Source organism: Hylobates moloch, unplaced genomic scaffold (assembly GCF_009828535.3).
Source record: "Hylobates moloch isolate HMO894 unplaced genomic scaffold, HMol_V3 SCAFFOLD_6, whole genome shotgun sequence".
In the NCBI taxonomy this organism is placed as follows: domain Eukaryota; kingdom Metazoa; phylum Chordata; class Mammalia; order Primates; family Hylobatidae; genus Hylobates; species Hylobates moloch.
In genome coordinates this window covers 154,318,588-154,336,334 of record NW_026652281.1, presented here as the reverse complement: position 1 = coordinate 154,336,334, position 17,747 = coordinate 154,318,588, and the positions used below count along the sequence as shown (strand labels likewise).

Sequence of the window (17,747 nt, the reverse complement as noted above, 5' to 3'; positions counted from 1 at the left end):
AGACAAGGTTTCACCGTGTTAGCCAGGATGGTCTCAATCTCCTGACCTCGTGATCCGTCCACCTCAGCCTCCCAAAGTGCTGGGATTACAAGCATGAGCCACCGCGCCCGGCTAATTTTTTTGTATTTTTAGTAGAGAAGGGGTTTCACCATGTTGGGCTGGCTGGTATCGAACGCCTCACCTTAAGTGATCCACCAGCCTCGGCCTCCCAAAGTGCTGGGATTACAGGCGTAAGCCTCATCCCCATCCCACCTCCCACCAAAAAGACACGGGCAGCCAAAGACAGCGTGGGCGGTTGTTGGTATACATCATACATTTATTAGTGAATATCCCTCTGAAATCAGCAACAATATTAAAAAAAATAATGATTGCACTACTTGGTCAAGCAGAACTAGCAACTTTCATTTTAAAAAAAGTACAAATCTGTTAAAAATTTCAATCAGTATACACATATATATAATACAACATACTAGTTATGTTAAATGCTACAAACCAATGTGAATCCCATGGAATGGAAAAACCACACATTTAAGCTTTAAGAACCATTTTTTTCTCTATATATTAGCATTTTCTCAAATACATACATGGGAAAAATGAGGTAACTGTAAAATGTGCAAGGAACAGGGCCCCCAAAATTACATATATTTCTACATATATATGTAATTTTATATATATATAAAACCTTTCTAACACAGAACACAGGCGCTGGGCCCAGCCGGGGCTGGGGGAAGGTGCCCACTGTCATGCCTAGGCCAGAAGTTGGTAAATGAAAGAGTAAACAATGGCAAGCCCCCACCACAGGAAATCATTGGTAACATGGCATCTATAGCAAGGTCGGCAAATCACAAACATCCTAAGTAACTGTTGTATAAATCTTGTTTTTTAATGATGATTTTTTTAAATGCTGTGTTTCCCCCCCAATAGCTGCTTGTTGGAATCACTGCTGCAGCCGACACACAATCTGTGAGCCTGTTTCCGCCTGCCCCAGGAACTGTAAGGGGTTTGAAAACGTTTTGTTGGGGTCGGGAAGGGAGGGGTTGGAGAGGGTGGTTCTGTGTAAAACACGTGGGTTTTCAACACTGCTATAAATATAGAAACGTCACCTGGAGTTATATACAGTAAGACTTTGGGTTCTCCATGGGGGTGGGACCAGGCTGACGGGCCCCACAGCAGGCTGGGGCGGGAGGTGGGAGCCAGGGCCGCTGCGGGGAGAACGAGGGTGGTTGGAGCATCCCTGAGGCAGCAGGCGCCAGGGGCTGCCTGCTAGGATGTGCCGGCCCCACACGCAGTTCGTTCAGGGCAGCAACCCCAGCTGGGTATATGACAAGAAAGGACTGGGACCAGGGAAAGAGGGTGGGAAGCTCAGCCAGACCCTACAGCGGCCTCCTCCAGAACTTGGAGGACAGGGATCAGGCTGGGAAGGCCCCCTGGAGATGGGGGTCCACAGCCTTCCTGATCCCCATCCTCCTGGGACTTCCTTGGAGGAGACTCGCCCAGGCAGGTGGGAGATGGGCCCTGGCTGGAGGGAGAAATGCCCTGAAAAGCGTCGGGTCCCGGTAGGCTCTAGGGACGTGTGCAGTACAGTGCATGGCAGTTATCAGCTGAGCACAGACCCCCAACCCTGCCCCACGACCGCCAGCCGCCCAGCCCAGCCCGGCACACGCATGCACACAGGCTGGCCAGCACGACTGTGCTCGGCCCCCTGGGCACTCGGTCCCAGTTGGTCCCTATACCCGCCCCTATTAAACCAAAAGAAAAAGGAAATTGTCTTAAATATCCACATCCCCAAATCACGCCATTTTGGGCCAAATGAATAAACAAAAACTGCTGCTCCTCACGTTCATGCAAAACGACAGAGGGAGGAGACTGGGCACGGGCCTGGCTGCATCCCTGGGAGGCACAGCCACCGGGAACACAGGGCTCCCTCTCCCCGTATGGCCCAAGCCCCTCAGGATATGTGTGCCCCAGCTCGGGGTTAGGCTGGGACGCCCTCCAGCCTGAGGGTGGGGCTGGAATGTTGTGCCTGGGATGAGGGTCCCCTAGAGAGCCAGACTCAGCCCTCACAGCAGCCAACACAGAGCCGGCTGCCTGAGTTCACCGTTTGGGGTCAAGGAGGGAGGATTCAGCCCTGGGGCTCAGGAAATGGCTCGTGACACCGTCTGTCTACGCACCTGGCAGTGCCACCTGGGCAGAGGGCACACCATTTCAGAGCACGAGACCTTCTGACCCAGGATGGTGCTCTGTCTGCCCATCCTGGGGCCAAGGATCTCCACCGGCCCCACCGAGGGAGCGGACCCCTGGCTCTCAGTGCCAGCAGGAAAAGGAGGGACCTGAGGGTGCACAGGAGGGAGATCCGATTAGGGACACTCAGGCAGCTCCGTGGCGGGCGGACGGGCAGGCAGACTAGGGAGGGAGTCTTTGGAGCTTGGCAAATGCAGGGGCTTATTGCAGGGACTCCTTGCCGGGCTGACCCTGGCACCAGCTCTGGAGATGCAGGCGGGAGCGAGACGGGGCAGGCCTGGGCCACTCCCTCCCCATCCTCCCTGGGCCCCACCCACAAGTTTCCAGAGCTTCAGGCAGGGTTCTCCCGGGCGGGCGGCTGTGTGGCCTCACTCAGCCTCCCTGGGCACCTCGGAGGCATCAGCCCGGCAGATGGGACACGTCCGGTTGGCCTGTGGGAACATGCACGTCAGGCGTTGCTCTCACCAGCCCCAACCCACCACATCTGTGCAGCCGCCTGGGGGGACTTGGTCCCCTGGAGCCAGAACTTCCGAGATGATGACAAGGACAAGGAGGGAAACAGCCCAGGCCTGCCCATCCCCCCGTCACTGCATGAGGAATACCCAGGAGCCGGCCTGGGCAGCGTTACCTTCAACCACTTGTCAACACACTTGGTGTGGAACTCATGGTTGCAGGGGAGGACTCGGAGCAGCTGCCGCGCCTCGAAGTCACTGAAGCAGACCACACACCTGCGGAGGGGCACGGAGCGTCACCTCCACACTGAGGGCCACGGGAAGGCTCAGTGGAGTGTGACTCCCCTGAGAGGGGCGTCCCATGGCAGCCAGCTGTGTTCAGAGGGGTGGAAGGTGGGGCACGGTACTCACAGCGTCTGCTCTGACTGATGGCTGTCCGGGTTAAAGCGGTACGACGGGAGCTGCTCTATGTCTGCTTTGGTGAGGCCCCGGGGCTTGGCATCTCCCAGCCGCTCGGCCAGGTTCAGGAGGGCCTGCATGCGGGCAGGAGACGGGGTCAGCGGCGCCCAGGGCTGCAGGTCCCCCAAACCCTACCTCCCAGCATGGGGCTCCATGGGACCTCATAGTTCTCCATCTCCACGTCATCCACGTCCAGATCCAGGCTGATGGTGGGCCCCATTGCTGTTGGTGACATTGGCAGCATCGAGCTAGAGAGAGACAAATGTGGGGGCCCAGGGTCAAGGTCAGAAGGAGTGGGGCACACAGAGCCGCTCTCCTGACTCCCTCCTTGCAAACAGAGCCCAGAACGTTCCAGCAGGGAAGGGAGCCCAGCTGGCGTGCCTGTCAGGCTTAGGGGGGAACGCCAGATGGCTTCAGAGGCTCTGGGGCCCCTGGAGTTGTGTTTAGGTCTAACCACTGGACGTTCCAGGAGAACAGGCCATCAGGGACCTGGGGCTGATCTGCGGATACTTACAGGAAGTAGGGCAGGAAGCTGGGGTAGTAGGGTGGTGGGGGTGGTGGTGGGGGCGGCGGGGGCAGTGGCTGCTGCAGGCGGTATCTCTGGGTGCTCAGTCTCCGCGGCATCATGTGAGAATATGGCTGCAGGAGGGGCCAGGTGCAGGTCAGCCCGGCGGGCCTGCCTCCCAGCCGCCCCAGAGCCCAGGTGGGGGTCAGCCCAGCAGGCCTGCCTCCCAGGCGCCCCGGAACCCAGGTGCGAGTCAGCCCGGCGGGTCTGCCACTCAGCCGCCCTGGAGCCCAGGTGGGGGTCGGGGTGGCACTCACCACACCAAAGGACAGCTCCTGGTGCAGTGGATCGTGGGGCAGGTAGTGCAGGGGCACCGACGGGGAAAGGGCTGGGCCAGGTGCAGAGGTGGAGTAGGTGAAGCTACCCAGGGAGGGTTGGTCCCCACGCAGGTCCACATCGTTGTCGAGCCGCTGTAGGGGCTGGAAGAAGCGGCGCTGGGTCAGCAAGTCAGTGAGACGAGGCTGTCCTCCCCCCCGCTCCCCCCATGCCATCCCCCTCCAGCATCGGACCCACGCTGACTCACCATCCGAGGGTGCTGGGTCTGCAGAGACACAAACTGCCCCAGGGGCGCCATGTGGGTGGGCTGGGGAGGTGGGGCCGGTGGTGGGGGGTGCAAGATGTAGTGGTCACTGGAGATGAGGTGGGGGTAGGCCTGATAGGGCACAGGCAGCTGCTGCATGGTGCACGCCTGGATAAGCTGCCGAGAGAGGGGGCGGGGGGCTGAGAACGTTCTCCTGGGCTCTGGGCCAGGTCTACGCCATGCCACCCAGCAAAAGGCCCCCACTGGGCACACACCCAGCAGCTCCAGGGTCTGCACAAGAAACCCTGTGGAAGGCCCATCCCTGTCCTAGGCCACCCAGGCGGGACACTCCACTGTTAAGGCCCACAGCCTCAACCCCTGGGCCTCGGCCAAGCTGTAAGGCAGGTACAGGGGTACTGGAAGGTCCCTGAACCTTGAGACACTCTATTACCAAATGTGAACACACGTATGCTTTCCCGGGGAGGCCAGGCAGGTGCTCTGACAGCCAGGACGGCTGGATAGTTCAGCCCAGTTCAGGGCTGCCCTGGGCCCGCTGAGCCACTGGCCTGTGCCCGCTGAGCCACTGGCCTGTGCCTGGGGCTTGCAGCTGGTGGAGGAGGAGCTGAAAACACTCACTCACCGGGGGCGGGAGGCAGCAGAGGGGGTAATGCTGCCCGCTGAACATCACGGAGCATGCTGGGAGCTGCTGGGCACTGCAGCCAGGGATGTGCTGGCCAGTAGGCAAGGGGAAGCCTTGGGTCGTCACTGTGGTGACCGTGTAGGACAGAGGGACAGGTCCCTGGTGCACCTGTGGGTGGAGAGAACGCCGGGAAAGTGAGAAGGAAGCTGGCCGCGAGGGCTCCTCTCAGGAGAAATCATCCTGCCACATCCAGCTGCCGGCTCCCTTCCCTTCTCCACGGCGGCCTACCTCAGTGTAGACCAGACTGTGCCTCTACTCCCAGCTCCCCAGGGCAGAGAAGGCCCCGTGGGAATCTAGCTCTGCTAGTCACCCAGTGTGGCCCCTTCCCTGGGCCTCAGTTTACCTATCTGTAAAGCAGGGCTAATAATGCCTCCCTGGAACGTGAAATGAAGCAAGCTAGGTGAAATCTAGGCCTTGCTGCCTCTGCCTCTCAGACTGGCTCGCAGGGCCAGGGGCACAGGGGATGGGGTTCTGCCTACCTGCTCGTGGAGATCAACCATGAACGGGCTCTGCTGGGTGGCTGGGTGCAGCATTCGGGGGCTCCCGCCGGCAGGAGCCGAGGCTCGGCGCTCCTCTACGGGGAGGTGTGGAGGTCGGGACGGCGGCTGCTGGGAGGGTAAGCGCTCATCCCGGGCAGGCGGGCTGGCCAGGGGGCCCTCGAGGCCAGGGCTGCACCACAGAGAGGAGGCCCCGATAGGACTGAGCGGGGCCACTCGTGCACAGAGCAGGGAGAGAAGCCAGGGTGACTCCCCCCATGGGGAGGGAAGGCAGCTCAGGGCCCTGCGCCCCACCCCTGCTGGCCCCCGTGCCCCAGCACCAGGACTGGGAGGCTCCTTCCTACCTTCCCCAGAGCTGGCCCGGGGTGCTGCCGGGTCCCGCAGAGAATCGCCGCTGACCCACGGGGGCGGAGGGTGGCCACCTAGTCACTGCCAGAGTCCATGGTCGCATCAGTGGGGCAGGGGCGTGGAGGGGCTGGGCCGGGACTCACAACCCTAGGAGGTAAGGAGACAAGAAAACTGAGGCGCCTGGACAACACGGTGAAACCTCGTCTCTACTAAAAATACAAAAACTAGCCAGGCATGGTGGTGGACACCTGTAATCCCAGCTACTTGGGAGGCGGAGGTTGCAGTGAGCTGAGCTGAGATTGCACCACTGCACTCTAGTCTGGTGACAGAGCGAGACTCCCATCTCAAAAAAAAAAAAAAAAAAGAAAGAAAGAAACTGAGGCACAGAGGAGTCCAGGCGCTTGCGCCATGAGGGGTCAGGACACAGAACCAAACCTCTGCAGTGTGACCCCAGGGACCAGCAGTGTTCGGCCGTGCCCCTCCTCCGAGCCCTGGGGTCCGGTGCTGACACGCCAGGACAGCTCAGCCTGCCAGCATCCAGGCCTCACCCACCTGCTGTGTGAAATGGGACCCAGCCCCCTCCGTTGCGGAGCTCAGCGGGCTGGCCAGCGTGCTTCCAAGCCAGTGGGGTCCCGGCAGGCTCCCGCTGGGCGGGGTCTCAGGGCACCCTGTCTTGGAAAGGGGCTTAGGGCCAGACCTTTCTCTGCCTTACACCAGGGGCTACAACTTGGCCTCCAGGCTGCAGCTGGGGGTACCTGAGGAGGGTCCACATCCTCCCTTCCCTCTGGCTGGTTCCAGCAAGGATTCCAAACAGGCCTGGGACCCAGTTCTCCTCTTACTGGCGCCAGGCAAGAGCTTCTAACCTGCTCCTACCCTCAGGGGCTTCCGGTCCAAAGCAAGACACTATTCTTTCTTTCCTTAACCTGCTCCCACTGTGCGCATCCAAGTGTGACTTCATCTACCTTTCAAGGAATGTACAGCTGGCCCATTTTACAGAGGAGGAAACTGGGGCTCAGCAAGAAGAAACTTGCCCGAAGCCCCACGGTAAAGTGTTAAAGCTGGGAGGTGGGCCAAAGACAGCCTCTCCCTGCGCTCTGCTGCCCACGGAGAGGACCAGCCCCAGGCATCATGGGAGGCGATGAAGGAAGCCGGCCTGGGGAGACCGTGGAGTCTGGCATGTAGCCAGGCCCTGGCTCTGGGGCCCCCAACCCAGCCCTCAAAGTGGGAGGTGGAGCCTGTTGAGAAAAAAGGGAAGGAAGAACCGAGAGAGGAAGTTGAATAGGAATGGCTTGGGGCAGGGTCTCCTGCCTCCGGTCAGAGATGAGGGTCCAGGTGGAGGATGTCAGGGACCTGGCTCAACCTCAGGGTTCCGCTCAACTCAAAGTTGGGACGAGGCCCTGGCAGGAAAAGCTCTAGAACCTGTCAGGCCCTGCAAAGCTGAAGGATGCGTCTAACAGGACCAGCTCTTTGTTGTTCCTGCGACAGGGAGGCTCCTTCCAGCCCTTCCCCATCTAACAAAACTCCTGTGCATCCTTGATACCCAGCTCCCTGTTGACACAGCCAGGGAGCCAGTGTAACTGTCAGCTCAACACCTAGTTCCTTCCTGCCAACAGCAGCAAGAACCATTTCCTCTGTGCTGCACTTCACAAGCCTAGGCCCTCCTTCTCAAAAGAAGCCCGCATGGGAGACGGGGCCCGACCGGCAGAGGGTGTGGGCAGGGCCAGGGACCACCTTGTGTCCAGCTCAGGGCAGGCCTGACGTGATAAATGTGCACGGAACAGAGCCAATCACACAGGTCCAAGGTCACCCAGTCTGGCAGCAATGACTTTAATGGCAACGACTGAAAATTGGGAGATTACAAAAAAACCTGGCTTCTCATGGCAAGCCTGGTCCCACTTGTTTCCGCCTGGCCCCCTCACTGGGAGCAAGAGCTTTCCCTCCAGGTCACCCAGGCCCATCCTCTACCTGCCCACCATCGGGGACTGGGTTTGTGACCCCTGGCCTGGGCCAAGTGCACATCCTGACAGGCATGTCTACACACACAGCCTCCCTAATTCCTGCGGACAAACCAGCCAAGCAAACAACGGCCAAGGGAGACTCAGGAAATCCCCAAATAACTGCAACAGCAGATGCCTGGCCCATCCCAGTCCTCCTGGACCAGACGCTTTAGAGGGATGGGGAACAAGGGCACCTAGATTTTTAACGAATTCCCCAGAAGTTGTCACAGCACAGCTAGGTTTGGGAATCTCTACCCTAGGTAACCTCAGAAAGCATGGGAGCCCATAGTTCTGCCGGTGCAGAACAGTCACCATAATAACCATGCTGTTTCCCCGGCGCCAACTTGGTGAGTCCTCCCAGCAACCCTGGGAGGTCAGGACACCAAGGCTCAGAGAGGTGAGGCCCAAGGCCAGTCAGCTGGAATCGTGAGTGCACAGGGGCATGACCTAAGCAGTCTGGCCATTAAGCACCCATGATTAGCCACCAAGCCAGCAGCCTTGACTGCTCCTCTTATGTCAGGATGTCTTGCAGATGGCTGAGCAGTGCCAGGCCCAAGGCACTCCTGCAGAGGCCCAGGCCTGTGGGTGTCTGCTCTGTGGCCAGCCCCCTACAAAGGTACCCACTCCCCAGGGCAAGGAAGGTGGTAAGGAGCTGTGAAAGCAAGCCAGGAGACAGAAGGGCCTCCAGCTGTGGGTAAGAGTGTCAGCCCTCACAGACTCACACATGACAGTGACTTCTAGCGAGATTCTTGCCTACAGACCGTGGGCAGGGGCTTCCCCTCCCGAGCCTCAGTATCTTCATCTGTAAAATGGGAACAGCCCAATAACTACCTCCCAGTTTACCATCGAGGACTGCTCCAAGGCAACAGCAGAAGCAACTTGTAAAGTTTGAACTTAGCTTGGGTGTGAATGATCATTATTAGAGAATACAACACGCTGACCTCCATTTCCAACCTCAAGCAGAGCTTGAAGGGTGCCACTTCCGGGGCAGCAGGCAGCTATGCTACTCTAGGGGAATACCTCAGCTGGTAAGAGTGGATCCTGATTCTTTAAGCCCTGCCAGGAACAGGGGTGGCATAGAAGGGTTACACCCACTTCACGGCTGAGAAAACTGGAGCCGAGAGAAAGGAAGTAAGTTAGTCTAGGCCACAAGGCTAGAGAGAACGGAATTGGTCCTAGTTGGCCTCCTAGGCCCAAACTTCCCCAACCCATAACTCCTTGTGGCATCAGTAGCTGGAGGAAATCACCTAATCCCGAGTCTCCAAGCCAACAGGAGGCTGGGAGAGCACCCTCTTTCGGGCACCCATCTTTAGCTCTGTAGTACAGAGAAGCAAGCAAGGCCCAGAGTTGGAGCTAGCAACTTGCTCAAGGTCAAACAGCAAGGGTGGCCAGGTGGCCTTCCCTAACAACTGCTCTGCCCGTCCACATCTCTGTGCTGTGCTATCACTGAGCTCTGTGTGAACCGGTCTTGAGAGTCCCGTCGCTGAGCCCCGTCTACCCCAGGCATGCAATGCATTTTGCAGTTAACGCCACCCCCCGACACCCACCCACGAGAGCCGGCCAACCCCTTAGGTTCAGTGCCCCAAGCACCTACCCTGACCTTGGTCTAAGAGCCCCAGGGATCTGTTTGCAGGAAGAGACACTCCCTTTTGCAGATAAAAAGTCAGACCCTGGGGGCATGAGCAGACTCAGCCAGGAAGAGAAGCCCCCCTTCCTACTTCCCCACACCCCACCCCAAACAAGCAGGCTCTGCCCAGCTCAAGCACAGCTTCCCAACGTGTGGTGCCTGGAGGCCGCTGAGGGCCGGACCACCAGACTAGGAGAGAAGACTCCCTGGGTGACCTTGGTCAAGGAAATCCCTTTGCTTCTGAGAGCCTCAGTTGGCACAACTGTAAAATGGGGGTGGAAATCTTTCCTTCCCACAGCGCCCAAAGAAAACCAGAAGAGTCCAGAAGAAACCAGGTGGTCACACTATTGGGGGAGGAAACCAGCGTCCTGGGGAAGCGGGGGGCACCCCAACGCGGGCCAAGTGCAGGTCGTGGGGCTCTGGGAAGCTTACCCAGCCACCCCTCCCCAGGCATAGTGCTGGGGGGCCGCGGCGCGGACATCTGCCCCGAGAGGGGCCTCCCTCGCCCGCTTCCTACTCTTTTGTGCCGCTCTCGGAGGGACACCGGGGGCGGGAGGCACGACTGCAGCGCAGGGGCCGGAACGCTGTGACTTTAAGAGCCGAGGATCCCGGACCATGTGCTCGGCGTGAGACAAAAGCAACAACAAAGGAAGTGGCGGCCGCAGGGGGAGGGGGGCGGCTCCTTCCTCTCCAACCGCAGCGCTCGGCCGCAGGAGAGGGGAGACATGACCCCGCCACGGGGGGCCCTGGGTGGGGGGTTCCTGATCCCTGGGGTCTCGCTGCCCGCAGTCTGGACTGCCCGTGATTAACCCCTGCGGAGCCAGCTAGATCACGGCCCCCATTCCCAGGGGAGGGGAACACAAGGTCCATGGGTGGGGGAATAGGGAGTTAGGGGCCCTGGCCCCGACTCACCTTTGGCCGCCCGGCCACACGTTGACTCCTTTGTTCCCGATCTAGGACGGCCAAACTGGGCAGGGGGCGGGGGGGGTGCCTGTCTGGACCCTTTAAGAGCTCCCGCCCTGCGGAACAATGTGCTCCCCTCCCCACCCCCGGGTCCGGGGGCAGCCCAGCTCCTTCCGGGGCCTCTTTGTTGTCCGCCCGACGGCGTCTGCCTCGCGAGGCCCACGCGCGATCAGTCTCTCTCGGCCCAGGCCCTCAAGGAGCGGGAGGCGGCGCAGGACGCAGCTGGGTCTGCGCGGCAGCCGGCGGCTGGCCCTTTAAGAACTGTCCGCGGCGGCAGCGGAATGTAACAAACCCCACATTTGATTCACAACATTCGAAGCGGCGGGGTCGCGCGCCGGGCGGGAGGGGGCTCGCGGGGGCGCGCCGGGAGGCTCCGGCAAACAGTAGCCGCTGCAAGCCCGCGGGGGCCCCGCCCCGCGCCGGGAGCTCCGCCCTGAGAGCCAATCACTCGCCGCGACCACGCACGTGACTAGTGGGCCGCCATCTTGAAATTTGTTTTAACCTCCTCCTCGCCCCCACCTTCGCACTTAAAGTGACCGCAGCCATAGTCAAAAGCAAGGGGCGGGGCCACATGTCCTGACATAAAGATGGGGAGACGCCAGGGTGGGCAAAACCGATCGGCTGCAACTCGAACTTGCTATGCAAACTCGCTAACTACTCGGCCTCTGAGGCTCAGTTTCCCTGCCGAAGAAATGGGTCCCGCCAGGAGAACCGGCAGGACGGACTTACTGTGTCATGGCCCCCTCCTCGGGGACAGGTGCCGCCTGAGATACTGAAGTGCAATGGGTCTGACCTCTGACGGGGCGAGAGCGGCCTCAAACCGGCCCAAGTGGTTAGGCGGGCTCTAACAACCCTGGGCCGGCCACCTTCCCGGAGATGACGTCACCCCCAAGAGCTGCAGCACCGCGCTGACATCATGGCCCGGCCGCCCCACTTCTCCTTGTTTATACTTCGCGGCGTCTTTAAAAAGCTGGGACGGCCCAGATTGCCCAACAGACCAATGGCGGGCCACCCATGCAAACGAGGTAACGTCTGCCGGGCAAGGAGATTGGCCCTGTTCGCGCTGACGTCACAGAGACATTTAACCGCCCCGCCCCCAGCGTGGCGGCGAAGGAAGAGAGGCGGGGAACAGGCTGTAGTTTAAAGTAAAACTGCAGGCGCCGGGCGCTCTAGCTGCTAGGCTGGGCTTGAGAGTTTGGTGTCCCCGCGGAGACCTCCCTAGCCAGGGAAACTGGGAACTAAGCCCAGTGAAGCCTCTACAGTTTTCTATTCCTCTCAGCAGCTATGAGACGGAGGGATTACTATAGCCAGTTCATTTTACAGATGGGGAAAGTGAGGGCCTTCCCTTACTCCAGATCACACAACTAGAAGTGTGGCAGAGCAGGAATTTGAACCTAATCCAAAGCCGAGCCTCGTTCTCCTTTGCCTCGAAGCCCACCCACCCGGGCGAAATTTATACAAAATGGGGTATTACCTCCACCATAATTATATAAGCAGAAAATCAGTAATTTCCTAAATATCCAAGAGCTGGAACAGGTCGAATAATGAACATTGGGTGCATGCATATAATCAATAACGACTCTTGGGCAGTTACCACAAAGAGGCAGCTGGAGGCGACATGGGGCTACCTCCAAGACAGCCGTAAACAAGGCGCCAATGCAAAATGTTAACATCTGTTAACCTGTGTGGTGGGCCATGGGGCAGGGGGATGGAGGGCTCATTTTCTATGCTGCTTTGGTATATTTCATAATCCTAAATTTTATATAAAAATTGAAACCAAGATGCTGAACAGGTGTAACAGTATGTATCAGGTTTCTTTAATTGGACATATACCACATCTGCATATATTTCTGGAAGGGTATACAGGAAACTGATTAACAATTGTTGTCCTTAGGGAGAACTGGAAGGGAGAAGTGGGTCAGGAGGATAGGCTATTGTATATATTGCACATTAGCTCTTTTTTAAAAACCCTATGCATTATAACCCACTGAAATTTTTAAAGAAAGCTATTATAAAGACTATGTCTTAAGTCTTTTAAGCCAGAAAACCTTTTGTTCCCTTAGAATCAGAAATCCCCTTTCAGCTTGGGGAACAGACATGTTTATGGCAATGTTTAGACCAGCAACGATCAGTATCACTGTGCAACACAATGACTGAAGATGGAACTGAGCCGGCTGTTTGCAGATCTCTAAGCAACACAAGAGCAAGTTCATGATGCAGTGCTATCGATGTTCCCCGGAACGCCAAACTCTATCCATCACAGTTAAAAATTACATGTGCATAAGTGTGGATATACAAGGTTATGTCTTTAACCCGTTCCTTATCATCAACTGTTCCTTTACCTCCAATGTCTCCTTCAACCTTTTGTTTTCCCCACCATATAAAAGCAATTTGAAAACCCTCCCTATGGCCAGGCGCAGTGGCTCACGCCTGTAATACCAGCATTTTGGGAGATCGAGGCGGGCAGATCACAAGGTCAGGAGTTTGAGACCAGCCTGACCAACATGGTGAAACCCTGTCTCTACAAAAAATACAAAAATTAGCCGGGCATGGTGGCGTGCACCTGTAATCCCAGCTACTCAGGAGGCTGAGGCAGGAGAATCACTTGAACCCGGGAGGTGGAGGTTGCAGTGAGCCGAGATTGTGCCACTGCACTCCAACCTGGGCGACAGAGTCGAGACTCCGTCTAAAAAAAAAAAAAAAGAGGCCGGGCGCGGTGGCTCACGCTTGTAATCCCAGCACTTTGGGAGGCCGAGGCGGGCGGATCACGAGGTCAGGAGATCGAGACCACGGTGAAACCCCGTCTCTACTAAAAATAGAAAAAATTAGCCGGGCGTGGTGGCGGGCACCTGTAGTCCCAGCTACTCGGAGAGGCTGAGGCAGGAGAATGGCGTGAACCTGGGAGGCGGAGTTTGCAGTGAGCCGAGATCGCGCCACCGCACTCCAGCCTGGGTGACAGACCGAGACTCCGTCTCAAAAAAAAAAAAAAGAAAAAAGAAAAAAAAACCCTCCCCACATTCGAAGGTAGCTACGTATTTGTTAGATTACTGCCTGCCTGCCCTTACGGATAGGGCCTACAGTGGCTCCCTACTGCCAACTGCATGGAAGCCTGGTTTTGGGGCTGTGCTTAACAAGCTCTTCCTGCCCAAACTTTTCAGGCTCGCCTCTCCCCAGTCCCTCCTCTCACACCATGGTGGTGCTTCCTCTGGCTTTCTCTCCCTGCCCCCTTCCTGCCTTTGCTCAGGCGAGACTGCCTGCCTGGGATGCCCTCTCTTTTCCTTTCTGCCAATCCATTTCACTTTTCAGCCGTTTGAAGCTCTGTTCCTATCTCACCTTTTACAGGAAGCTGCTTGTGACATCTCCAGCTATGCTGAATCCCCCATTTTTGAACGCAGAGCTAGATGCACCCCCAGCCTTTACCTCATGCCATTTAATTTGCACACAGTCCTGTCACAATCGCTGTGTGTCTCACTCAGTAATTCCCCTCCTGGCTGAAGGGGTTTGGCTTTTTTAAGTGCGCAGACATCCAGCCTTCACTGGCATATACGGGGACCCCAGCCTCATTTTACAGATGAGGATCTGAGGCTCAAAGAGGTGAAGTGACTTGTCCGAGGCCACACAGTGAGAACACCTTTACCATCCCCATCCCAGGAAAGCGACCCTCCAGCCACAATCTAATCCTGTACTTTTAAGCCACCAAGCCTCTGACTGTGGCATTCTCCCTGCTTAATGTGTCCTCAATATCCCCTACTTACTGGGCAAAATCCTGCTCACGCTTTGGGGCTCAAAGGCCACTCCCTTGGATGGAGCCTTCCCTGCCCTGCCGGCTTGCTCTGGCTTCCTCAGTCCGTTAGGACTACCATCACATCGCATCATGAGAGCAGAAGGCCGTCTCCACGTGACTGCTCCCCCTGCTCCCAGCAGGGCCCACAACACCAAGTCCAGGGCCTGGCTCACGCTGGGTGGCGGATGCCCAGGAATGGGGCTCTGGATCTGCCTCTTGTCCTGCAGGACCAGGAAACCCCTGCCCTGTCCTTGCCCCAGGAAACCCTCAGTAAATCCCCAGTCACTTGTCTCCCCTCAGCACCAGAGGCCAATAACACATCTCCCCCTAACCTGAAAAACCTTCGTGCGTGGATGTGAAATCACTCTGGAACAAGTGGGAAGGAAGGCATAATTTTCCCAGCATTTTCCACTTTTTCAAATGAAGCCAGAAATCTGAACTTTTCTTCGAATGCCTCCTCAGGGTCACTGATGGATCTTAGGCTTTGGAACCCTGCTGCGGCGACACGGCCTGCGCACCTACTGTGCCAGCCATGTTCTCCCCACACCCCAAGCCCTCGAAGGGAGACGTTGTTTACTTTCATCTCACAGAGAGGAAAGCGGTTCAGAGCCACGGAGAGGCAGACCCCCGCCACAGAGCCCAGAAGTGTGAAACCTCAGATGGGAGTGGCCCACCTCTGCTCTGGCATCTGCCGTGAGGTTCTATGGGGAAATGGGGGTCCTACAGTCTTCTACAAGCTCTGGGCAAGTCCTATCCTGATCCTCTCCTCATCATGATCTAAGAGCTGGCCACCAGCATTGGCCCGATTTTACAGATGAGGTGAGAGGTGACAGGACTCACCCAGAGTCATGCAGCCATCAAGGGGCAAACCTGGGATCCCATTCTAATCTCACATTAAGTGTGGTTTGTGCAGTGTGAACCAACACAGGGGCCCCGTGGTTGCTGAACAACCGAACAACCAAATGCAGATGTCCCCAGGGAAAGGGGAGAACACAGGCTCAGGGACTACTGGATGGCTCCAGATCAGAGTGGAGAGGAGCCTGAGAGGGATCCAAAGTTTGATCCTTCCAGCACAAAGCACTTGATGCCACATTCCGGCTTCCTCCCCCAGGCCTCCTCTGCAGGGGGGAGGGGCTTGGGCAAGCTGAGGCAGGAAGAGGAGGGCGTGGCCATGTTTCCTGCTGGGGCCCTGCCCGACTGGGGTTCTCACCTACCCCAGAGCCTGGACAACTGGCTGCCTCTCTCCCTCGGAATCAGAAAGTACCCCATTTCTTTCTTCCAGGGCCCCTCAAACCTCCCTCCAAAGAGGCAAGGCCCAGTCACCTTCCCAGGATGAGGCTGGTGGGACACAGAGGCTGGGGTACCAGCCAGGGACACAGCACAGCCTGGCAGAGCTAGCTCAGGGTTCACACCTCCCAGACACCAGAGCATCAGAGCAGGGCCCAGCGCCTCACACACCAGGGCGGGAGCAGACAAGGCCCTGCCAAGTCCTTTCCACTCAGGGCTAGCCTCAACAGCCCTAAGCCCCGAGTTCTGGCTCCCTTAAGTGGCTGTGCGTGCACATGGCGGCGAGGGCAGGGCGTGTGGAGAGGTGCTCCCCGTCTGGGGCTCTGGCCCTCAGCACTCGGGCTCCAGTTTTGAGACCTTGGGTAAGTGCTATGGCTCCTCTCCTCCTTGGTCTCTCCTCTGTAAAATCGGGCCACTGGGGGGGAAGGACTACACTGAGGGGTGAGACACAGCCCCTGAGGCCAGCCCGCCCTGCCTCTCGTTAGCCTGTGACCTTGGGGAAGTCAGTAAGATCTGTGAGGCTGTTTGTCCAGGTGGGAAGCTGGGTGAAAGCATCCTCCTCGGTGGGTCAACAGTGGTTGTGTGTGTGTGTGTGTGTGGGCCGGCCGACTTTTCGGGTCTGGGTCCGCATTTGGAGGTGTGCGCTGTGTGGGTGTGGCGTGGGGGCGTTCCCCTTTCTGACTCCTCCTCCCCACCCCGCAGTTCTCACTACTGGAACCCCCAGATTCTGCAAAGGGGGCAGGAACCGTCACATTGTTCAGTAATGAAAACCGAGGGCTGCAGGAGTGCGGTCCCTGGAAGATCCAGGAAGACGAGTCCATCCGAATCCCCCACTGTCCCTCCATCTTACTCGTCCTCCTCCCCCCACTTCCCAGCCCCCGGCACCAGCTCGACTCGAGCTTAGTGGCTTTTAGGCAACGGAAGCTGTGTGACCTTGGGCAAGACACGGACCCTCTCCGGACCCCGCGGCGTTCCGACATCCAGAATGCAGTAAGGACGGCGCTGAAGTGCAGCGGTCTGTTCCCCGGACCTGCAGCCGCTCCAGGGCAGGGCTTAGGCCGCTCTGGCTCCCCGGCGGCTGGCACAGGGGGCGTCGGGGAAAGGTTTAGGACGGACATGGCGAGGCCAAAGAACTGCAGCGCGTCTCCGGCTCGCGGTCCCGGACGCCTGGGTCCCAGCCGCAGCCGGGACCCGCCGGGGGTGGCGGTCGGGACGTGCGGGGGGCGCAGTGCACGCGGGGCTCGGAGTTCCCCGGGGCTCCCCGAGCTGGGGCGTTTGGACCTAGCGGACGGGGAGGAGAGCGGCGCAGCTCCCGCTGCCGGGCCCGGGACTGCGAGCTCCCGCCGTGCGGGCGCCGGCAGAGGCCTGGCGGGAAGCCCCCGCGTGCGCTCCTCCGCCGGCCCGCGGCCGCCCCCTACCGCTGCGTGCTCGCCGGCCCTGCGCCCGGGGCGCTCGGCGCAGGGTCCGGGCCCGGCGTTACCTGGGGCCGCGGCGGGGCTCCACCCCCACCCGGCGGCCGGCGCGTCGCTCCCGCTGCAGCCCCGGCTCGCGGTGCGGCTGCGGCCCGCGCGCCGCCTGCCGCGGCCCCTCTCCGGCCCGGTGCAGGGGAACCGTCCGCGGACCTCACCACCCGGGCGCGCGGGGCCCACACCGGCTGCGCAGCTTCCAGGACCCCCGCCCCGGCCCCGCGCGAATGGAGCTGCCTGGACCGCACCACGCGTGCGGGAGCGCGGGTGGCGCGGGCGGGGCGGAGCCTCTTTCGGCCGCGCCCGCCCAGCGTCAGTCGGCCAGGGATGCGTAAGGGGCGGTGGCTGGGGCCTGGCAGCCTCCGTGACCTTGGAGGAGTGACTTAGTTTTCTCGCCTGTGAAACAGGGGAAACAATACGACCCCATGGTCGTTCAGAGAATCTTCGCTTCCCGGAGAGTGTGTCCCCTCCCCCAGCCCCGGTGGGCGCGGGGGTAGCTAATAGAGAGCTGTCTGGGGTCAGCAGATCTTGGTTCCCCACTTTGGGCCATTCTCTGAGCCTCAGTTTTCAAGTCTGCGGAATAGAATTGATGATACCTTCTTTAGGAGGAGGATGGGAGACTCCAGTGACAAAAAACGAGGCGGCCGGCCGAGACATCCGGAGGGATTACGTTCCCCGCAACCCCTGTGTCCCCATCGCTAGAGCCAACCTGCATGGCCGGCACCTGCTCAGGCCGCGGGTCCCAGCCCCGAGGGTAGCCCCACCGTCCCCGCCTCCTGGTTGCATTAGGCCGGCGAGGGCTGCACCCCGCCGCGGGCCGCGCTCTGGCTGGCATGCAGGT

At 59.0% G+C, this 17,747-nt stretch overlaps 2 protein-coding genes across 12 annotated transcripts in view; one reads left to right on the top strand and one right to left on the bottom strand.

Moving 5' to 3' along the window:
* Window positions 1-294: 294 nt before the first annotated feature.
* On the bottom strand, window positions 295-17,172 carry RNF44 (ring finger protein 44). Of its 11 annotated transcripts, none has more exons than XR_009213911.1 (12): window positions 11,099-11,262; window positions 5,779-5,929; window positions 5,417-5,606; window positions 4,878-5,045; window positions 4,241-4,414; window positions 3,975-4,136; window positions 3,667-3,791; window positions 3,313-3,400; window positions 3,105-3,226; window positions 2,870-2,969; window positions 2,559-2,672; window positions 295-2,330 (listed from the first exon to the last, which is right to left on the bottom strand). XR_009213911.1 is itself a non-coding variant. In XM_032158752.2 (11 exons), exons 2-11 carry the CDS (start codon window positions 5,883-5,885, stop codon window positions 2,610-2,612), a joined length of 1,299 nt encoding a protein of 432 aa, XP_032014643.1. In that variant the 5' UTR covers window positions 5,886-5,929; window positions 16,921-17,172; the 3' UTR covers window positions 295-2,609. The 11 variants fall into 11 exon arrangements, 8 of the variants coding, with proteins under 8 accessions (XP_032014643.1, XP_032014648.1, XP_058296171.1 ...); XR_009213913.1 differs by having other exon boundaries at window positions 295-1,202; window positions 2,172-2,672; window positions 11,099-11,261; XR_009213912.1 differs by having other exon boundaries at window positions 295-991; window positions 2,172-2,672; window positions 11,099-11,261.
* The window catches only part of CDHR2 (cadherin related family member 2), a 54,648-nt gene continuing 53,275 nt past the window's right edge, over window positions 16,375-17,747 (top strand). Inside the window, exon 1 of the mRNA XM_032158776.2 lies at window positions 16,375-16,430. The gene's annotated coding sequence lies outside the window, so the exon portion shown is untranslated. The remainder of the gene's footprint in view (window positions 16,431-17,747) is intronic.